Source organism: Heterocephalus glaber, unplaced genomic scaffold (genome assembly GCF_053883595.1).
Source record: "Heterocephalus glaber isolate CG9 unplaced genomic scaffold, H.glaber_assembly_v1.0 deba00001531, whole genome shotgun sequence".
In the NCBI taxonomy this organism is placed as follows: Eukaryota; Metazoa; Chordata; class Mammalia; order Rodentia; family Bathyergidae; genus Heterocephalus; species Heterocephalus glaber.
This window is the reverse complement of record NW_028258329.1, coordinates 3,603,751-3,618,042: the sequence shown is the minus strand read 5'-3', so window position 1 is coordinate 3,618,042 and position 14,292 is coordinate 3,603,751. Positions and strand designations below refer to the sequence as shown.

General features: G+C 48.9%; 1 protein-coding gene across 8 annotated transcripts in view; it reads right to left on the bottom strand.

Annotated features, from left to right (window-relative positions):
• The window catches only part of Otud7a (OTU deubiquitinase 7A), a 317,930-nt gene that overhangs the window by 36,271 nt on the left and 267,367 nt on the right, over positions 1–14,292 (bottom strand). For 7 of the 8 annotated variants that reach the window (XM_087188263.1, XM_087188261.1, XM_087188260.1 and 4 more), the window contains 3 exons: positions 8,558–8,659; positions 4,047–4,174; positions 3,288–3,400 (listed from right to left, as the gene is read on the bottom strand). In XM_087188263.1, the coding sequence (XP_087044389.1) occupies positions 3,288–3,400; positions 4,047–4,174; positions 8,558–8,659 (343 nt within the window). The remainder of the gene's footprint in view (positions 1–3,287; positions 3,401–4,046; positions 4,175–8,557; positions 8,660–14,292) is intronic. The other variant, XM_087188259.1, reaches the window with a different exon arrangement.

The following is a 14,292-nucleotide window of genomic DNA, read 5'->3' as shown; positions in this document are numbered from 1 at the left end:
AGAGAAACAAGCTGTTCTTTAAAAGCTTAGAGAGCAAAAATTATTATTTTCACCACAACCCTCAAGATAAGTTGTTGATTCTTGCTCTTTCTACTTGCTTTGCATTTTCCAAGAGTGTGAATTTCCAACTTAGGTCAGCGCTAGGTTTGGATTCCAGCTGTCTCTCGTGGGCTGTGGAACACAGAGTTAACCTGTGAGGCTGAACTTTGTGCGTCAACTTCAGTGACGCAGTATTTCCAGCATGCCTGTGCAGGTGTTTCCGGAAGAGAATGGCATTTGCTCTGGCGGGTGTGGGGAAGCAGACCGCCCTCCCAGTGGGGGTGGTCAGAACAGGACCAAAAGGCAGGGGTAGGCTGAATTCGCTCCTTGCCTGGCCATTAAGCTGGGATGAAGATCCCTGCCCTCTGTTCTGCTTCTCAGGCCTTTGGGCTTAGGCTGGAATCTGCACCATCAGCTTTCCAGGGCTCAGGCCTTCGGACTCTGCTAGCAGTGCTACCAGGTCTGCCTCCTGCAGATCGCAGGTCTTGTTACTTCTCTGACTCCGCAATCATGTGTATACACATGTACATATGCAAGTGTGTGTATACACATGTCGATAACAGTGGATACACAGACATATGTGCATATATATACACATCCACAGTAGGATATCTATGTACATTTTCCCTGTTTCTCTGAGGAACTCTGATGAATATATACGCCAAGCCTTTCAATCTCAGCTGCCTTATCTGTACTTGGGGATGATGAGGACAATTTCACACGCTTGACACACAATATGTGCTCAGTGGATGACATCTCTAATTCCCATCCAGCCACACTGCCCCTTCCTGATCACTAGGGAGCCCTGGGCCTCGCAGAGAGCCAGGCTTCCTCCTCTGGCTCCCAGAGAGAAGCTGTGCAGGAAGAGGGGGAGCATGTGTCCCGCTGTGCCTGGCTTTTGGCCCAGCTGCTCCGTGGGTCGGTCTGGCTGATGTCCCAGGCTTGGGCAGGAGCGTTTCTCCAGTGTGTGTGTGTCTGCGTGTGTGCGTGTGTGTGAAAGGGCTCAGCTCAACGCCTGCTGGCCCTGGCTCTATGTGCCCATACTGAGCTAGGGTTTGGAATAGAATCAAAATGAGCCATTCGATTGGCCTGCCATGTGCAGATGCTGTGGCCTGAGTCAGGTGACATAATACAATGTTACGACAGCTTAGTGAGGCAGGGATTCAGGACAGGGCTGCGTGCACCGCAGGGCGACACCTCTCTGTGTGGCTCAGCTGTCCAATCTGCGAAAAGGAAACCAAGGTGTTTCTCAGGGATTAAGGGTGGGAGAAAAAGAAAGAGCAAAAGAGAACAAGAGCTTCTGTTCATCACTGAGCAGGCCCTCCCTGCCGCTGTCCTGCTCTGCCTATGGCGGGAGACAGAGATGAACCCCTGACGCCTCTCCTCTCCCACTTCCATCTGATCCCCCTCAGGTCCTGGAAGCAGGCAGCGAGGCTGAAGCTGTGGCCTCAGAAGCTGGATGGGACTAATCAGCCACGGCACCGTGGTCTAAGCCCCTGCCAGATGAGGTGCTCAGCAGGGGTGGCCCGTGCTGACTATATACTGCTGTGGCCTGGGGATCGAGTGGATCCCCAAGGGTTCCTGTGTTGGGAGCTTGGTCTTCATGTGGCATTGTGGGCAGTGGTGGAATCTTTAAGATGCTGGGCCTAGCAGGAGGGCTGTGACTCACTGGGGACACCGCCCTCCACAGGGATGAAGGTGGCTTTTGTGGGACCCAAGTTGGTTCTCTTCAGAGGGCTGTAATGAGGTGAATGCATCTGGCTCCTCCCTGTACCCTGGCCTCCTCTGTTTCCATGAGCTGGCTCCTCCCTGCATCCACTGCTGCATGGCATCGTTGGCTTTGATGGGGTGCAGCCAGTGTGGTCCTCACCAGAGCCAGTGCCATGCTGTTGGAATGTACAGCCTTCAAAGCTATGAGCTAACTAAACCACTTTTCTTCATAAGTACCCAGCCCCAGATATTTTGTTATAGCAATGGAAAATGGACAGAATCCTCCTCCTCCTCCTCCTCATCACTGCTGCTGTCTTTCCACACCTTTGCCCACCTTCCACACCCTGGAAAAGACACCCAGACTGGATCAAATCCTCCAGCATCTACCAGGTGCAGGAGAGGCAACAGTGAAAACGATGCTGAGGACCATTGGAGACCCATTAAGGCAGGACTCGGGAGGCATGGAAAAAAAAAAGAGCTGAGTTTTCAGGAACCAAATGCCTGTCTCCAAACACTCAAAGGTGCTTGTTCCGCAATACGGTGGAGCATCGATGCTAACATGAACATCATAAAAACAAAGCAACAAAGCAGCCCTGTCGGAGTCTGGGGCTTGCACTTGCAGGTTTCTGAGGTGCAGGGGCTCCTCTTGGCTCAGTCTCGCCTGCTGAGGCTGCTATGGTCCCTGCTGCAGCCTGACCTCTAGCTCTGGGCCTTGGGAGAGGCTGGACCCAGAAGGCGCTAGGCCCATCCGGGGTTAGTGAGAACCCAGATGGCCGCTTTGGGCCCTGTGAGCCTGAGGGTGGCCAGGAGCTGCGGAGCCTCTGTTACTCTGAGGGTCTGCAGTGTTAGCAGTCACAGTTTCCTGTGTTTGGCTAAGACCTTTTCTGGGGCAAAACTTTGCCTTCAGGTCCAAAACAATGGAAATGGAAGCACGTGCCCTTTGAAAGGCCCTGGACAAAGGTCCTGCGGCTACCCTGTCTGACCAGGTCTTCATTCCCACACTGGAACATCTGAGCTCTTCCTAAATGTGCACTGACAGTGGGACGCCTTTCTGCCAGAAATAGGGAGTCTATCTGGGAGAAGCTGGACCCGTTTAGCGGTCTTTGGCTTTCAGCATGACTGCCTGGAGCCACAGACTGAATCGCTGTTTAGTTAGGCAGAAAACCCAAATGCCATGGCCGGAGCTTACAGAGCGGGGTCATGCAATGGTCACGGGAGGGAGTGCCCACCCACCGTCCAGGGCCACTTCTGGGGCCGGGTATGCGGGGAGCCCCTGCCTGCCGCTGTCCGCTCTGCAGGGGGAGGCCTGCTCCTAGGAGGAAGGCGCTCGTGTGAGCTTGTGCCTCATGGAGCTGGCAGGTCCAGCTGTCCCCAGAGCCTCCCATGCACCCTTGTTTAGCATCTAATGATGGGGAGCTGCAGTTCTGTCCGTCACGGCTTGCGAGGGCCATGCTGCACCAGTACCTCCCCCTCACGCTGCTGAGGCCCAGGTGGCGAGAGCACGAGCGAGCCTCGGGGTGCTCAGGGGCAGCACTTACCCGCCGCCACTGCCGCCGTTCTTGCTGAAGTGCGTGCGCGGCTCACTGGAGGCCAGCTTCAGCAGTTCCGTCCACTCTCGCTCCCACTCCTCCTCCGTGTACACCAGCCCTGACTGGCGCAGGGCAGGCCGGGTTAGGAGGTGTGCGGGCCGCGCAGCCTGCCCCGCCTCCCGCCCCTCCCAGGCGCAGCCTCGCTGGACCCTGGGGCTTGGTCCCGGGCCCGTGAGCCCCCGGGGTGGCCACGTCAGTGGCTCTGAATGGTCTCTGCTTTGCTTGGACAGTAAATCCTCAGAAGCCCCAGTCTCCCAGAGATGACGGGGTCCGCCCCCCAGAAAGTTTCTTCGGGGTGCTGCTGCGCGCATGCGCCTGGCTGGGGGCTGCCCAGGACACTTCGAAAGGCGGGGGGCTAACCTGAATCGGAAAGCAGGCAGGTTCTCCTAGGAGAGCAGAGTGCTAATGTGCACCGCCATTAGGCACACCTGGGAGTCTCTGGATTGAGCTCGCACACAGGTGCTGGGGCCGAGGGCTGCACCGGAAGCGGCTTTCCTAATTGTGCCAGTGCGGGAGGTGTGAATGGGTGTGCAGCCACCATCCACCGGGCTGTCCTGCTGTAATGTCTGGGGGCCTTACTGACCCCCGGGGCTGTCTGCCCGACCTCACAAGATGCACTTACACCTGCGGGCGTACTCTTCACTCCAGAGGGCCTGAGGCTGCACCTGGAGTAGGTCCCTGGCTCCAGCCAGGCCAGCAGGTACCAACCTCCTTGTTCTGCTGCGTCTGCTGCCACCTCCACCTCCTCTTCAGGGCTTCCCGCTCGGCGCCTGTCCTCATCATGGTGTAGAGAGCTTTCCGCAAAACCAGGTCTCGATCATGAAAACCCCACATTCCTGCAGTGGGGAGCCCAGGGGTGGCAGAGGAGAGAGGCAAAGGCCGTGAGGAAGGGGCGGGCGGGGCGGGCGGGACCTCCCGGGCCAACCTGCTGTGTGTCGCACAAAGGTACCGCTGCGCACTCGGCTGTTCAGCTCTCATCACAGGCTCACAGATTCTCCCCTCTTCTTTTTTCCTAGAGCTTCCTTTCACATTAGGTAGGAGAGTGAAGCAGTGACTATCCTTCTTAACCAAATAATAGAGATAAAAGTGGAGCTGACTCTCTCTGGGACCTGTGACTACTGGCTCGCAACCTCACAGGCTTGCTTGGAGTGACATCCAAGGTCTTGGCATCTGGGTGGGAGACTGCCTTTGGGGGTAAGTTGGTGGCATGTCATCACTAGGGCTCCATGCCAGGATGGCCGGTAACATCCTGGCTCCCCCAGGGTCTGTCAGACCTGATGTCCACAGTCCCAGGGCATCTCAACTTCCAAGAATCTTCAGTGGACACAACTGCATACATCTGGGCCAGCAGGGCACACCTGTCTTCCTGGGGGAAGGTGTCCCCAGTGCTGGGTGTTGAGGGGCTATGAAGATACACTGACTATCTCTGAGTACATGCTGAGGCTGCTCAGTTTGGTCAAGAAACCCGAGTGATGGGAGAAGGTTGGAGAGAGGTGCAGACCTGGATCCAGGAGCAAGAATAGCAGAGTCCATTATCCACTCATCCATCCATCCATCTTCCATCCATTCATCATCCATCTTCCATCCATCCATCCATCCATCTTCCATCCATCATCATCCATCTTTCATCAATCCATCATCCATCCATCCATCTTCCATCCATCCATCCATCATCATCCATCCCTCCATCTTCCATCCATCCATCCATCATCATCCATCCATCTTCCATCCATCCCTCCATCTTCCATCCATCCATCATCATCCATCTTCCATCCATCCATCCATCATCCATCCATCCATCATCCATCCATCTTCCATCCATCCATCATCATCCATCTTCCATCCATCCATCCATCTATCCATCCATCATCATCCATCTTCCATCCATCATCCATCCATCCATCCATCATCCATCCATCCATCCATCTATCCATCATCCATCCATCCATCATCCATCCATCATCCATCCACCCATCCCCTTACTCAAAGTGCTTAGAATATGCATGGCAGGGACCAGGACACATGCAGTTCTTAAATCTGATGGGACATACACAGTAGGAAAGTGGGAAGTGAGGATTTAGTGTGAAATGTACAGTGGCAATGTCCAAAAGAGAAGCAGCAGGTGATGAGGAAGGAGTGACAGGTGCATTGCTATGATGTGTATGGACATGGAGACATCAGGGCAAAGGGTGGAATGGGTGAGGGAGGGAGATGAGTTGCCATTTCAGCCAGAAGGAAAGGCCATGGACGTCTCTGCCAAGGGGGGGGTCCATGTGGTGGGCTTGGGGAAGGCAGGAGGGAAGGGTGATGAGAGCCAGGATGGAGGGGGCGAGGCAGAGGAAACAGGCAACTTTCAAGTGAACTGGGAGCCTCAGGAGCGTAACCCAAGCCGACTGCTGTTTGTAAAGGTGAGGCTGGCTGCTATCCATGGTGTGCAGCAGCCAGAGACAGCTGCAGGCTTTCTAGCAGGCCAGGCTCCTGTCTCTCGCTGCAGGATAGAGGGAGGAAAATGGCTATCATGGTCCTTGTTTATCCTCAGACCTGTTTCAGCTGCCTGCCTGGGCCCTCTGGGAACCTCTGGTCGTGCGGCTGTTTGTGCAGGTCGCTCTCACACGGGGCCTCCCTGTCCTGACTCCCAGGTCACTATCATTTCTCTGCGTGTCCAGGAACCCTGGGGCATTGTCAGCTCTGGCCAGCAGGTATTGGACAGCACTGCTGACACCTGTCACATGGCTGCTAGGGGCCATCCTGGTCCTGTGGAGTCTGGCAATGCAAGCGCAATGTGGAAACAAGGGACAAACAGAGCACCTCTTACCTGGAATGACTGGGACCAAATATGTGTCAGATTTCGGATTTGTTTGGACTTTGGAATATTTGCATACACATAGTGAGGTATCTTGGGGATGGGACCCACGTCTAAATGTGAGATTCATTTATGTTTTGTACAGCTCATACAAGTAGCTTGAAGGTAATTTACACGATATTTTGTACCTGAAACAAGCTTTCATTGTGCGATATTTGCCACTTGTGGAATCACATTGATGCTCAAAAAGTTCTGGATATTGGAGCATTTTGGATTTTCAGATTAGGGGTGCTCAACCTGGACCGGGATAAAAGGACCACCTGCCTTTCTGAGCCCACTGCAGTGTGGGGGATTCACAGAGGAGGCCCTGCAGGCCTGGTCAGTCATGACACAGCCTCTCCAGCAGACAGGCAAGGCTCAAGGAGGCCTCCTCTTGCTGGGAAGGCGGGGAGGCCCGGAGTGCTCATGGGAAAATGCGGCCCAGACCCCACTGTAGCACGTGCCCTTGTGCCCTCCTGCGGTGCTGGTGGGGACCGCGGCTCTACTCAGGGCAGCTTCTGGAGGACAAAGCTGTTTCCATGCCTGAGACTGTGCCGCAGGCAGCTGTTTGACACAGACGAGAGACTTCTTTTATATTTCCCCCCAGATTTTATATAAGACAAGGTGAAATATATCCAATAATAGTAGAACAGCTAATATTAGGTATTGTGAAGAAATGTGACCCAACTACTAAAATTGTGTTTTTGGAGGGGAACAGCATAGGAAATTCTCAAGAAAACTTGAAGGTGATTACGCTCCACAAATACTCACAATTATTGTATGTCAATAAGAATTAAAGTCCATTTAAAATTCTTAAGTGGAAAATGTTGGATTCCAAATTGCAAACGCAGATTATACAGAAGCACACACAAAAGACTGGACACACACGTGTAAATACCGAATAGTTTCTCTAGTGTGAGAAACTGAAAGTGTAAATAAGGACTAAATGTATAATAGGTAATGTGAAACAGGAAGAAAAGGGGCAAAGGGGAAGGAAGTGGGAGGGCTAGGGGAAAGGATAGAAGGGAATGGGATTAATATGAGAAAATGGAAAACTAAGGAACAAAATCTTTGTAAATAGGGAGGACTGGAGGGGTTGAAGGGAGGGCAGGGGAAGTGGGAAAAATAAGAACCAAGAGAGATTATGTACAGGTGCAAATTTCCAATGATGAATGTCATTATATTGTACACCTAAAATGTACCAATAAAATTAATTAAAAAAAAAAAGACTGGAAGACAATATAGCAAAATGTTAAAAGTGGCCGCGTTAGGTGATGGGATTTTGGATTTTGATTTTCTTCCCATGATGGGTGGAGAATACCTTTAATGCTCCAAAACAGGATGTACTAGTTTTGTCATGGTGAGGAAGTGGTGAAGTGGATGCCTTTGTCTTTCCCATCACTGCCCTCGAGGCCAGGAAGCTCCCCTCTGCTCTCCATCTCCCTTCTCCTCCGAGTCTCCCTGGGCCCTTCCCAGACCCCTGTGCTTCCCCCTCAGAGCCCTCTGCAGTCTCTTCTCAGTCTGCCTGCTGTGGAGCAGCCTCACTGCACTCTAGGGAGGCCTGGGTCTGGCCCTTGCTCTGGGTACCACATTCACCTGGGCAGGCGATTGATCAACAGGCGCCTCATCCTCATCCGAGGGTCCTGTGCCCTGGACAGAGACTCTCGGCCTTTTGCATATAAGCCTGGGGCTAGAGGGGAAGACTGAGCTTCCAGAACATCCCCTATGACCCTCAGTTATCCCAGCATTGCCAAACATGGCACATGCTGGTGAGCCGTTGTGACATCTCTGCTGGGAAGGCTGCTGATGCAGACTCTGATTGGGCTGATTCTCCCAAGACTTACCCAAGTGGTACCTACGCCTGTCTTCTTAACAGTTCAAGCTCACTGTAGACCACTGTCAATATGGCATCCCCACAGCTCTCCAGCTGCATGCACTGCTCCTCAGATTTCCTGCTAGAGCCTCACCTAGCTCAATCCTGCCGCTGCCCATTCCTGCCATTTGTCTCGTCTGTGGGGTCTCCTGCTGGGTATATCCTCTTTTCTACTCTTTCAAGTTTCTCAAGTCTCAGTAGAGAGTCTGCCTCCTCCAGGAAGTCCTCTTTGATTACTTCAGGTCACAATCTCCAATTCTCATCCCCACGCTCCTGCTGGTGGCCTCCTTATGTCACAATAGGTCTTTTCTCACATGTGTTCTGTCTTTCCACCAACCCAGCCAGGTGCTTGGCCAGAAAGGTCAGGAAAGTTGGCTCCATCTCATGGGAGCTCTTCCACATGACAGTGACATGGTGGCTCTATTTAACCCATGTCATTGGTTGAACTATGTATTGGGCAGGCCCAGGGCCCTGCTGCCCGCCTCTCTGTGCTGCAGAGCTTACCCAGTGAGGCCGCATGTAGCAGGCAGTTCCCATCCCCTGTCGTGGCCAGAGGAAGAAGCCGTTTACAGCTCGTGCACACGGTGGACCACCAGTTCAGGCGACCTGGAACAGAGTACACTTTAGAGAGCCCAGAAAAGCCAGGACAACAGGGAGTGTTTGCTGAGTAATCGCAGATATTAGTGGAAGATTTTCTAGAGACCTCAGCGACAAGGCTGAGTGCTGTAGCCTTTCTCATGTGAAATAGAGTGGAAATATGGGCAAAGTAACATGCTTTCCATCTTGTGTTGAGTTTTCTAATTTATATCTGATTGTAGAAGCAACAAGTATATTGTCTATCTGTATGTTTCAATATATGCATGGCAAATATTTAGACGATCACATTATGAAGGGTGGAGGATAAAGGAACAAAAAGGTAAGTGAGGTTTCCATGCTGCACTAAAAATGGTTAAATTTTAACACCAGTAGACTTTGATATCTATATGTATATATTATCTACAACAGCCACTAAAAAGGATAAAGAAGGAGTTACACTCAAAACCAATTCTATGCAGTCTCCTCTAGAAAATAGCTAGCATTACCCTGACACTGAGACCAGATGAAGAAAGCACCAGAAAGCACAGCCTAATGCTGCTCATGAATATGCTGCCAAACATCAACAAATTGCACTCCGCACTATTAGAGAGGATGATATACCACAGCCAAGCGGGGGGTCTGTTACACAGATGTAGGGCTGGCTCCATTTGACATTCAATCAATTAACATTCACCATGCTAACATACTAACAAACTACTGGAGAAAAAAGCACATCATCATAACATGAATGGAAAAAAGGATTTGACAAAATTCAATTTTTATTCATGATTAAAAACTCCCATAAAACTAGGAATATAAAAGAACTTCCTTAACTATTTTTTTTTTTGGTACAGAGACTGAACTCAGGACTTTGCGTTTGCAAGGCAGGCGGCGGCACCACTGAGCTAAAGCCCCAGCCCTTCCTTAACTTGACAAAAGCATAAATAAATTTAACAGTCTAGAATTCTGTATCTTAGATAAATTTAAAGAAAATTTATTATCATTATTATCATTAGATCCACAGTGAAAACATTCAAGGCAGGAGGAAAGTGATCTCTGGGTGCAAGCAAGTGAGGAGACTGCAAATGTACACTGACTGCTTCGAGTGACACCTGCAGTGACTTAGGGAGGACTGAATTATATGCAAGATTAAAACAAACGACAGCAATAACCCAAACTATGAGAATCCACATGACGTGACCTAAGTGGTAAGGTCCTTACTTTGGCCAGAAAGTGGTAAAAGGACCTACTTAAGGCAAATTTTAGTAACTCAAAGATGCATTTCGTAAAGTTTCGGGTAACCACCCCAAAGCTAACAAGCTAATAGAGCAGAAAACAGAATGGCAAACGCCCTTAAAAAACTTGAAAGAGTACGAGAGAGGAAAAAACCAACACCACAACCTTAACAGCCAGATAGTATTTTAGATTTAACTCGAAGTAATAGGCTTAAATAAAAATATATCAGTACTTTCATTAAATGTGAATGAACTAATTAGAAGACAGTTTTGGTTATGGAGGATGAGTAAGTTCTGGAGATCTAACACACAGCATGGTAATAATACCATACTGTGTACTGGAAATTCGCTAAGAGAGTGGATCTGAAATGCTCCCACACACCAAAAAATAGTACCTGCATTAGTTGAAGGATATGCTGGTAGCTTAATTACTGTAATCACTTTACAAAAAATATATATGTGAAAACATCACCATGTACACTTTAAATAAATACCTTGCCATGGTTTCATGGACACTGGAAGGAAACATGAGATTCCTGGGTCAGAGACAAAGAACTTAATTATTCACAGAACGAACATAGTGTTGGCAGTTCCCTTGTCCCCTAAATCTCACAGGGGTTGTGTACAAGCAGAGACAGGTGTGTGTACTTAGTGGGTTTGTGTTACAGCTGAGGAACTCCAAGCTTAGTAACCCCAAGATTGTCTAATGGGCTGCAAGTCCACCTGCCCCACCTCTGCTCCCTCGAGAGACATTTTCTTTCTTTTGGTGGACAGTCAACTAACCTGTCTCTGCTACGGAGAAAGATGATGGCATTTCTATCTTCATATAAGAGCTTGTACTCTGTAGGCCCTCCCTAGAGTGGTCCCAAATTGCTCAACTTTCCAAGGCTTTCTGCTCAAGTTTTTAGCTGCTTATCCCGTGTTCAGCAAAGTTGCAAAATGCCCCAGAAATCCTCTTATTGGTAAAGCAGGTACATGTATAAGGTCCCCCAAATCTTGCCAAAATCTTTCCTTCCAATCAGATTTACAAATACCCCTAGGGTAAAAGCAGCTATAGCTGCAGGTTTTCTTGTCCCAGTTTTCCTATCTTTAATTTCCTACCTTTATCAATTCTCAGTGCCTCAGCATCTTTTAGTTGCTATTCTAAAGGTGATTTCTGTAGTCGTCTTTTTTTTCTCTTTGAGATGGGAAGACAGGCAAGTTTGCCATTAGCTACTTCATTGCCCTTGGAAGCAGGAGACCACTAATGGATTCTTTTTGGGTATTAATCCAATTTGCATCCATGGGATAAATCCAAATTTGTTGTGATATACAGATGGATTCGATTTGCTAAATATTTTGTTTATAATTATTGTCATGATTATTCATGAGAGAAACTCATGGGTTTACCACTTGTCAAATGGAAATGGCATATCCAAAAATACAGCTGGCTTGGTCCCAGCAGCATTTTGAGATCAGATAAAAAAGTGGTTAACAAACCTCCCTGGGGGGAAAGTTTCTCCCCCGCCCCCACTGCTCCCCAAAGTAGAATGCTGACTCTGTGGAACCCTGGTGCACAGAATCCCCTACATGAGGGGGCCTGGTTCCCTGATTCCTCACTCAGCTGAAACCTGGTAGTGTCCACGGAACTGAGGTGGCTCTTGAGTTCCAGCACAGCTCAGCAGACCTGAAAGTCCACTCACTGGGCAGGACTCAAGGCTGTGTTCATAGTTCTGGCCAACTCCTTTGATGAAGCTTGTTATATTTTTACTTATTCTTGGATTGTTGTCAATGACCTAGCAATGTGGTCTGCCACTTGGGAAACTACAGGCTGGTTGATTAAAGATATCCCTTTTTGGGGCCACAAAATGGGGTAGAGAATCACAGCTGTTGACCCAAATGTCCGAGCCGCTCATGTCATTGTGCAGGGTGGCTGCTTATCCTCTGATGATATCAACTAAAATCAAGCCTCCCAGACCACCACCACTGCTGCCTGCACTCCTCATGGCTATGCATGCCAACATTCACACCACCACAGAGGGCGGAGAGTAAGGGAGTCCACGTTCCCATGCACACACTGCCATGGCATGCCACACTCATGTCGACCCATGGTCCTACAGTAGAGAAGGACACACTGCTCAGGGTACTGCTCTTGTCAGACTGACTCAGGGATACTGGTGCTGACCCAACACTGTCAATACTTCTTCTGGTAGCACAGCTGCAGTTCTGGTCTGATCAGTCAACTCCGGACATGGTATTATAACCCGCAAAACTAACCTAAGTGGCTTTTGTCTTCCCAGACTACCTTGAGCTTGGCACCGGTGTGTCTTTTATCCAACCCTCAAGAATGTGCTGAGAGTGAAGATCTTCAGTGGGGTTTCCATGTTCCCTATCAGCCAAAGGTATCTGATATGCTTGAGTTTTGGGGATGACCTTTGAAAAAATAGTCTCAAAAAGATTTCTGGTTGCTATGGTCTAAAATTCCTACACGGAAATTTAATCCTCAGTGCAGTGTAATGGGAAATGGGCCATCTGGGAGGTGATTAGGTTCTAAGGGCTCTGTCCTCACGCATGAGATTAGTGCCACTGTAGGAGGCTTGAAGAGCCTCTTTATCTCTTCTGCCATAGGAACCCACACAGAAGGCACCCCCCCAGTGAGGAATGAGCCCTCACTAAACACTGAATCTGTGGGAACTTTGATCTTGGACTTTCTAACTTCTAGAACTGTAAGTAATACATTTCTGTGCTTATAAATTACCGGGCCTAAGGTATTTTGTTATAGCAGGCTGGATGGACTAAGACATGGACTCTGCCTCCCTTGCTTCCTCCTGATGAGTACCTGTCTTAAGCAGCTTGGGGCCTACAGCAATAGCTGCTATGGACTAGGTGGCTTAAACAGCAGATGTTTATTTCCCACAGTTCTGGAGGCTGGAAGTCCCAGATCAAAGTGTTGGCAGAGTTGGTTCCTGGCAAGGGCTTTCTTCCTGGCTTATAGACAGCCACCTTCTCACTAGGTCCTCACAATGGGGAGAGAGAGAGAGAGGGAGGGAGAGAGATGGAGAAATCACTCCATTATCTCTTCTTATTAGGATACTAATCACAGAGCCTCACTCTAATGACCTGATATAAATCTAATTTACTCCCAAAATCTGTACCTCCTAGCACCACTACACTGGGGCTTCAGGCTTCCAACATATGAATTTTTTTAGGGGGGGCACTCAGTTTATTCCACAACAGTGCCTTAGTAAGGTAGCTTGTTTGTGGGATGTGGCTGCTGCACTGAGAGGTCCCTCAGCTGTTCTCCAGGTGGTAATTAGGATGAACAGGTTAGGGGGTTATATAGCCCTGTTTTTGGAAATTCAGATCCCATACTACACATTTCTGGTCCTGTTGCATGTTTCGTTCCCCTCCTGGCAGCTCAGGCTGGCCTGTCTGGTACACCTTCTGGGTGGCAGTCCAGCCAAAAAGGACCCTAGAAGATTCAGAATTTAGGTTCAACTTTATAAAAATGCATTTGTCCCTCTCATTCTTTCCTTCATGAGTAACATGGTTGTAATCAGGAAAGGATTTTGCTAAAAGATTAAGTTATAAGTAAAATAACTATACAGCTCAATTTTGTGAGCAGGGGGGAGTAACAACCCCAGCAGTGAGAAAGGATCATCTTAGACCCCAGAATTTATGGGCGCAGAAGGGGTACAGTGAGAATGTTTTGGTTTTTAGAACTAATCCCAGAAACTTTTGCGTATACAAATATGGCCTGGTGTGGATCTCCCAAACTGCTGATGAGCCTCAGATATAACAGGGCTCTTCTCTGACCCAGGAGTCTCGGGTTTTCTACCAGTATTTAGGCAACTGTGGTAGGCTACTTTATTGGATTGCAAACAAAATAATATCTCAGGCATTTCACAGTTCTCGACACAAAACAGACTTCTATCTGGCTCGTAAGATACAGAATTCACTATTCTACCAGGAGAGGTAGGTACCCCAAAACACACCAGGATGAATTGAAAATACAAGAAAACTAAGCAAGAACATGAAGTAGGTGGAGCCCTGATGCAGCAGCACCTGACTATGGTGAGGGAATCGGCCACTAGAGGCAAGGATGGAACTGCTGTAGAGAGGCACAGTATCATTTAGGGGCCACAGTTTTATATACATGGTGCCTGGAAGCCAATCACAAATTACTAGGTGTATGTTATGAACAAACAAACTCCCAACAACAAAAAAGACACACAAGTGATCCAGATTTTGAGGTTACCTGATGAAGACTTTGAGGTAAATTAAGCATCAATATATTCAAGAAAATAGAGCAAATAGGTCAGAAGCCATATTTGAAAAAACAATGTTCAAGAATTTCTCAAATTTGGTGAAAGATAGATTTCAGAAGACCTATAAAATCCCAGAATAAATGCAAAGTAAACCAGGGCAAGGCATTTAGTGAAAGCATCA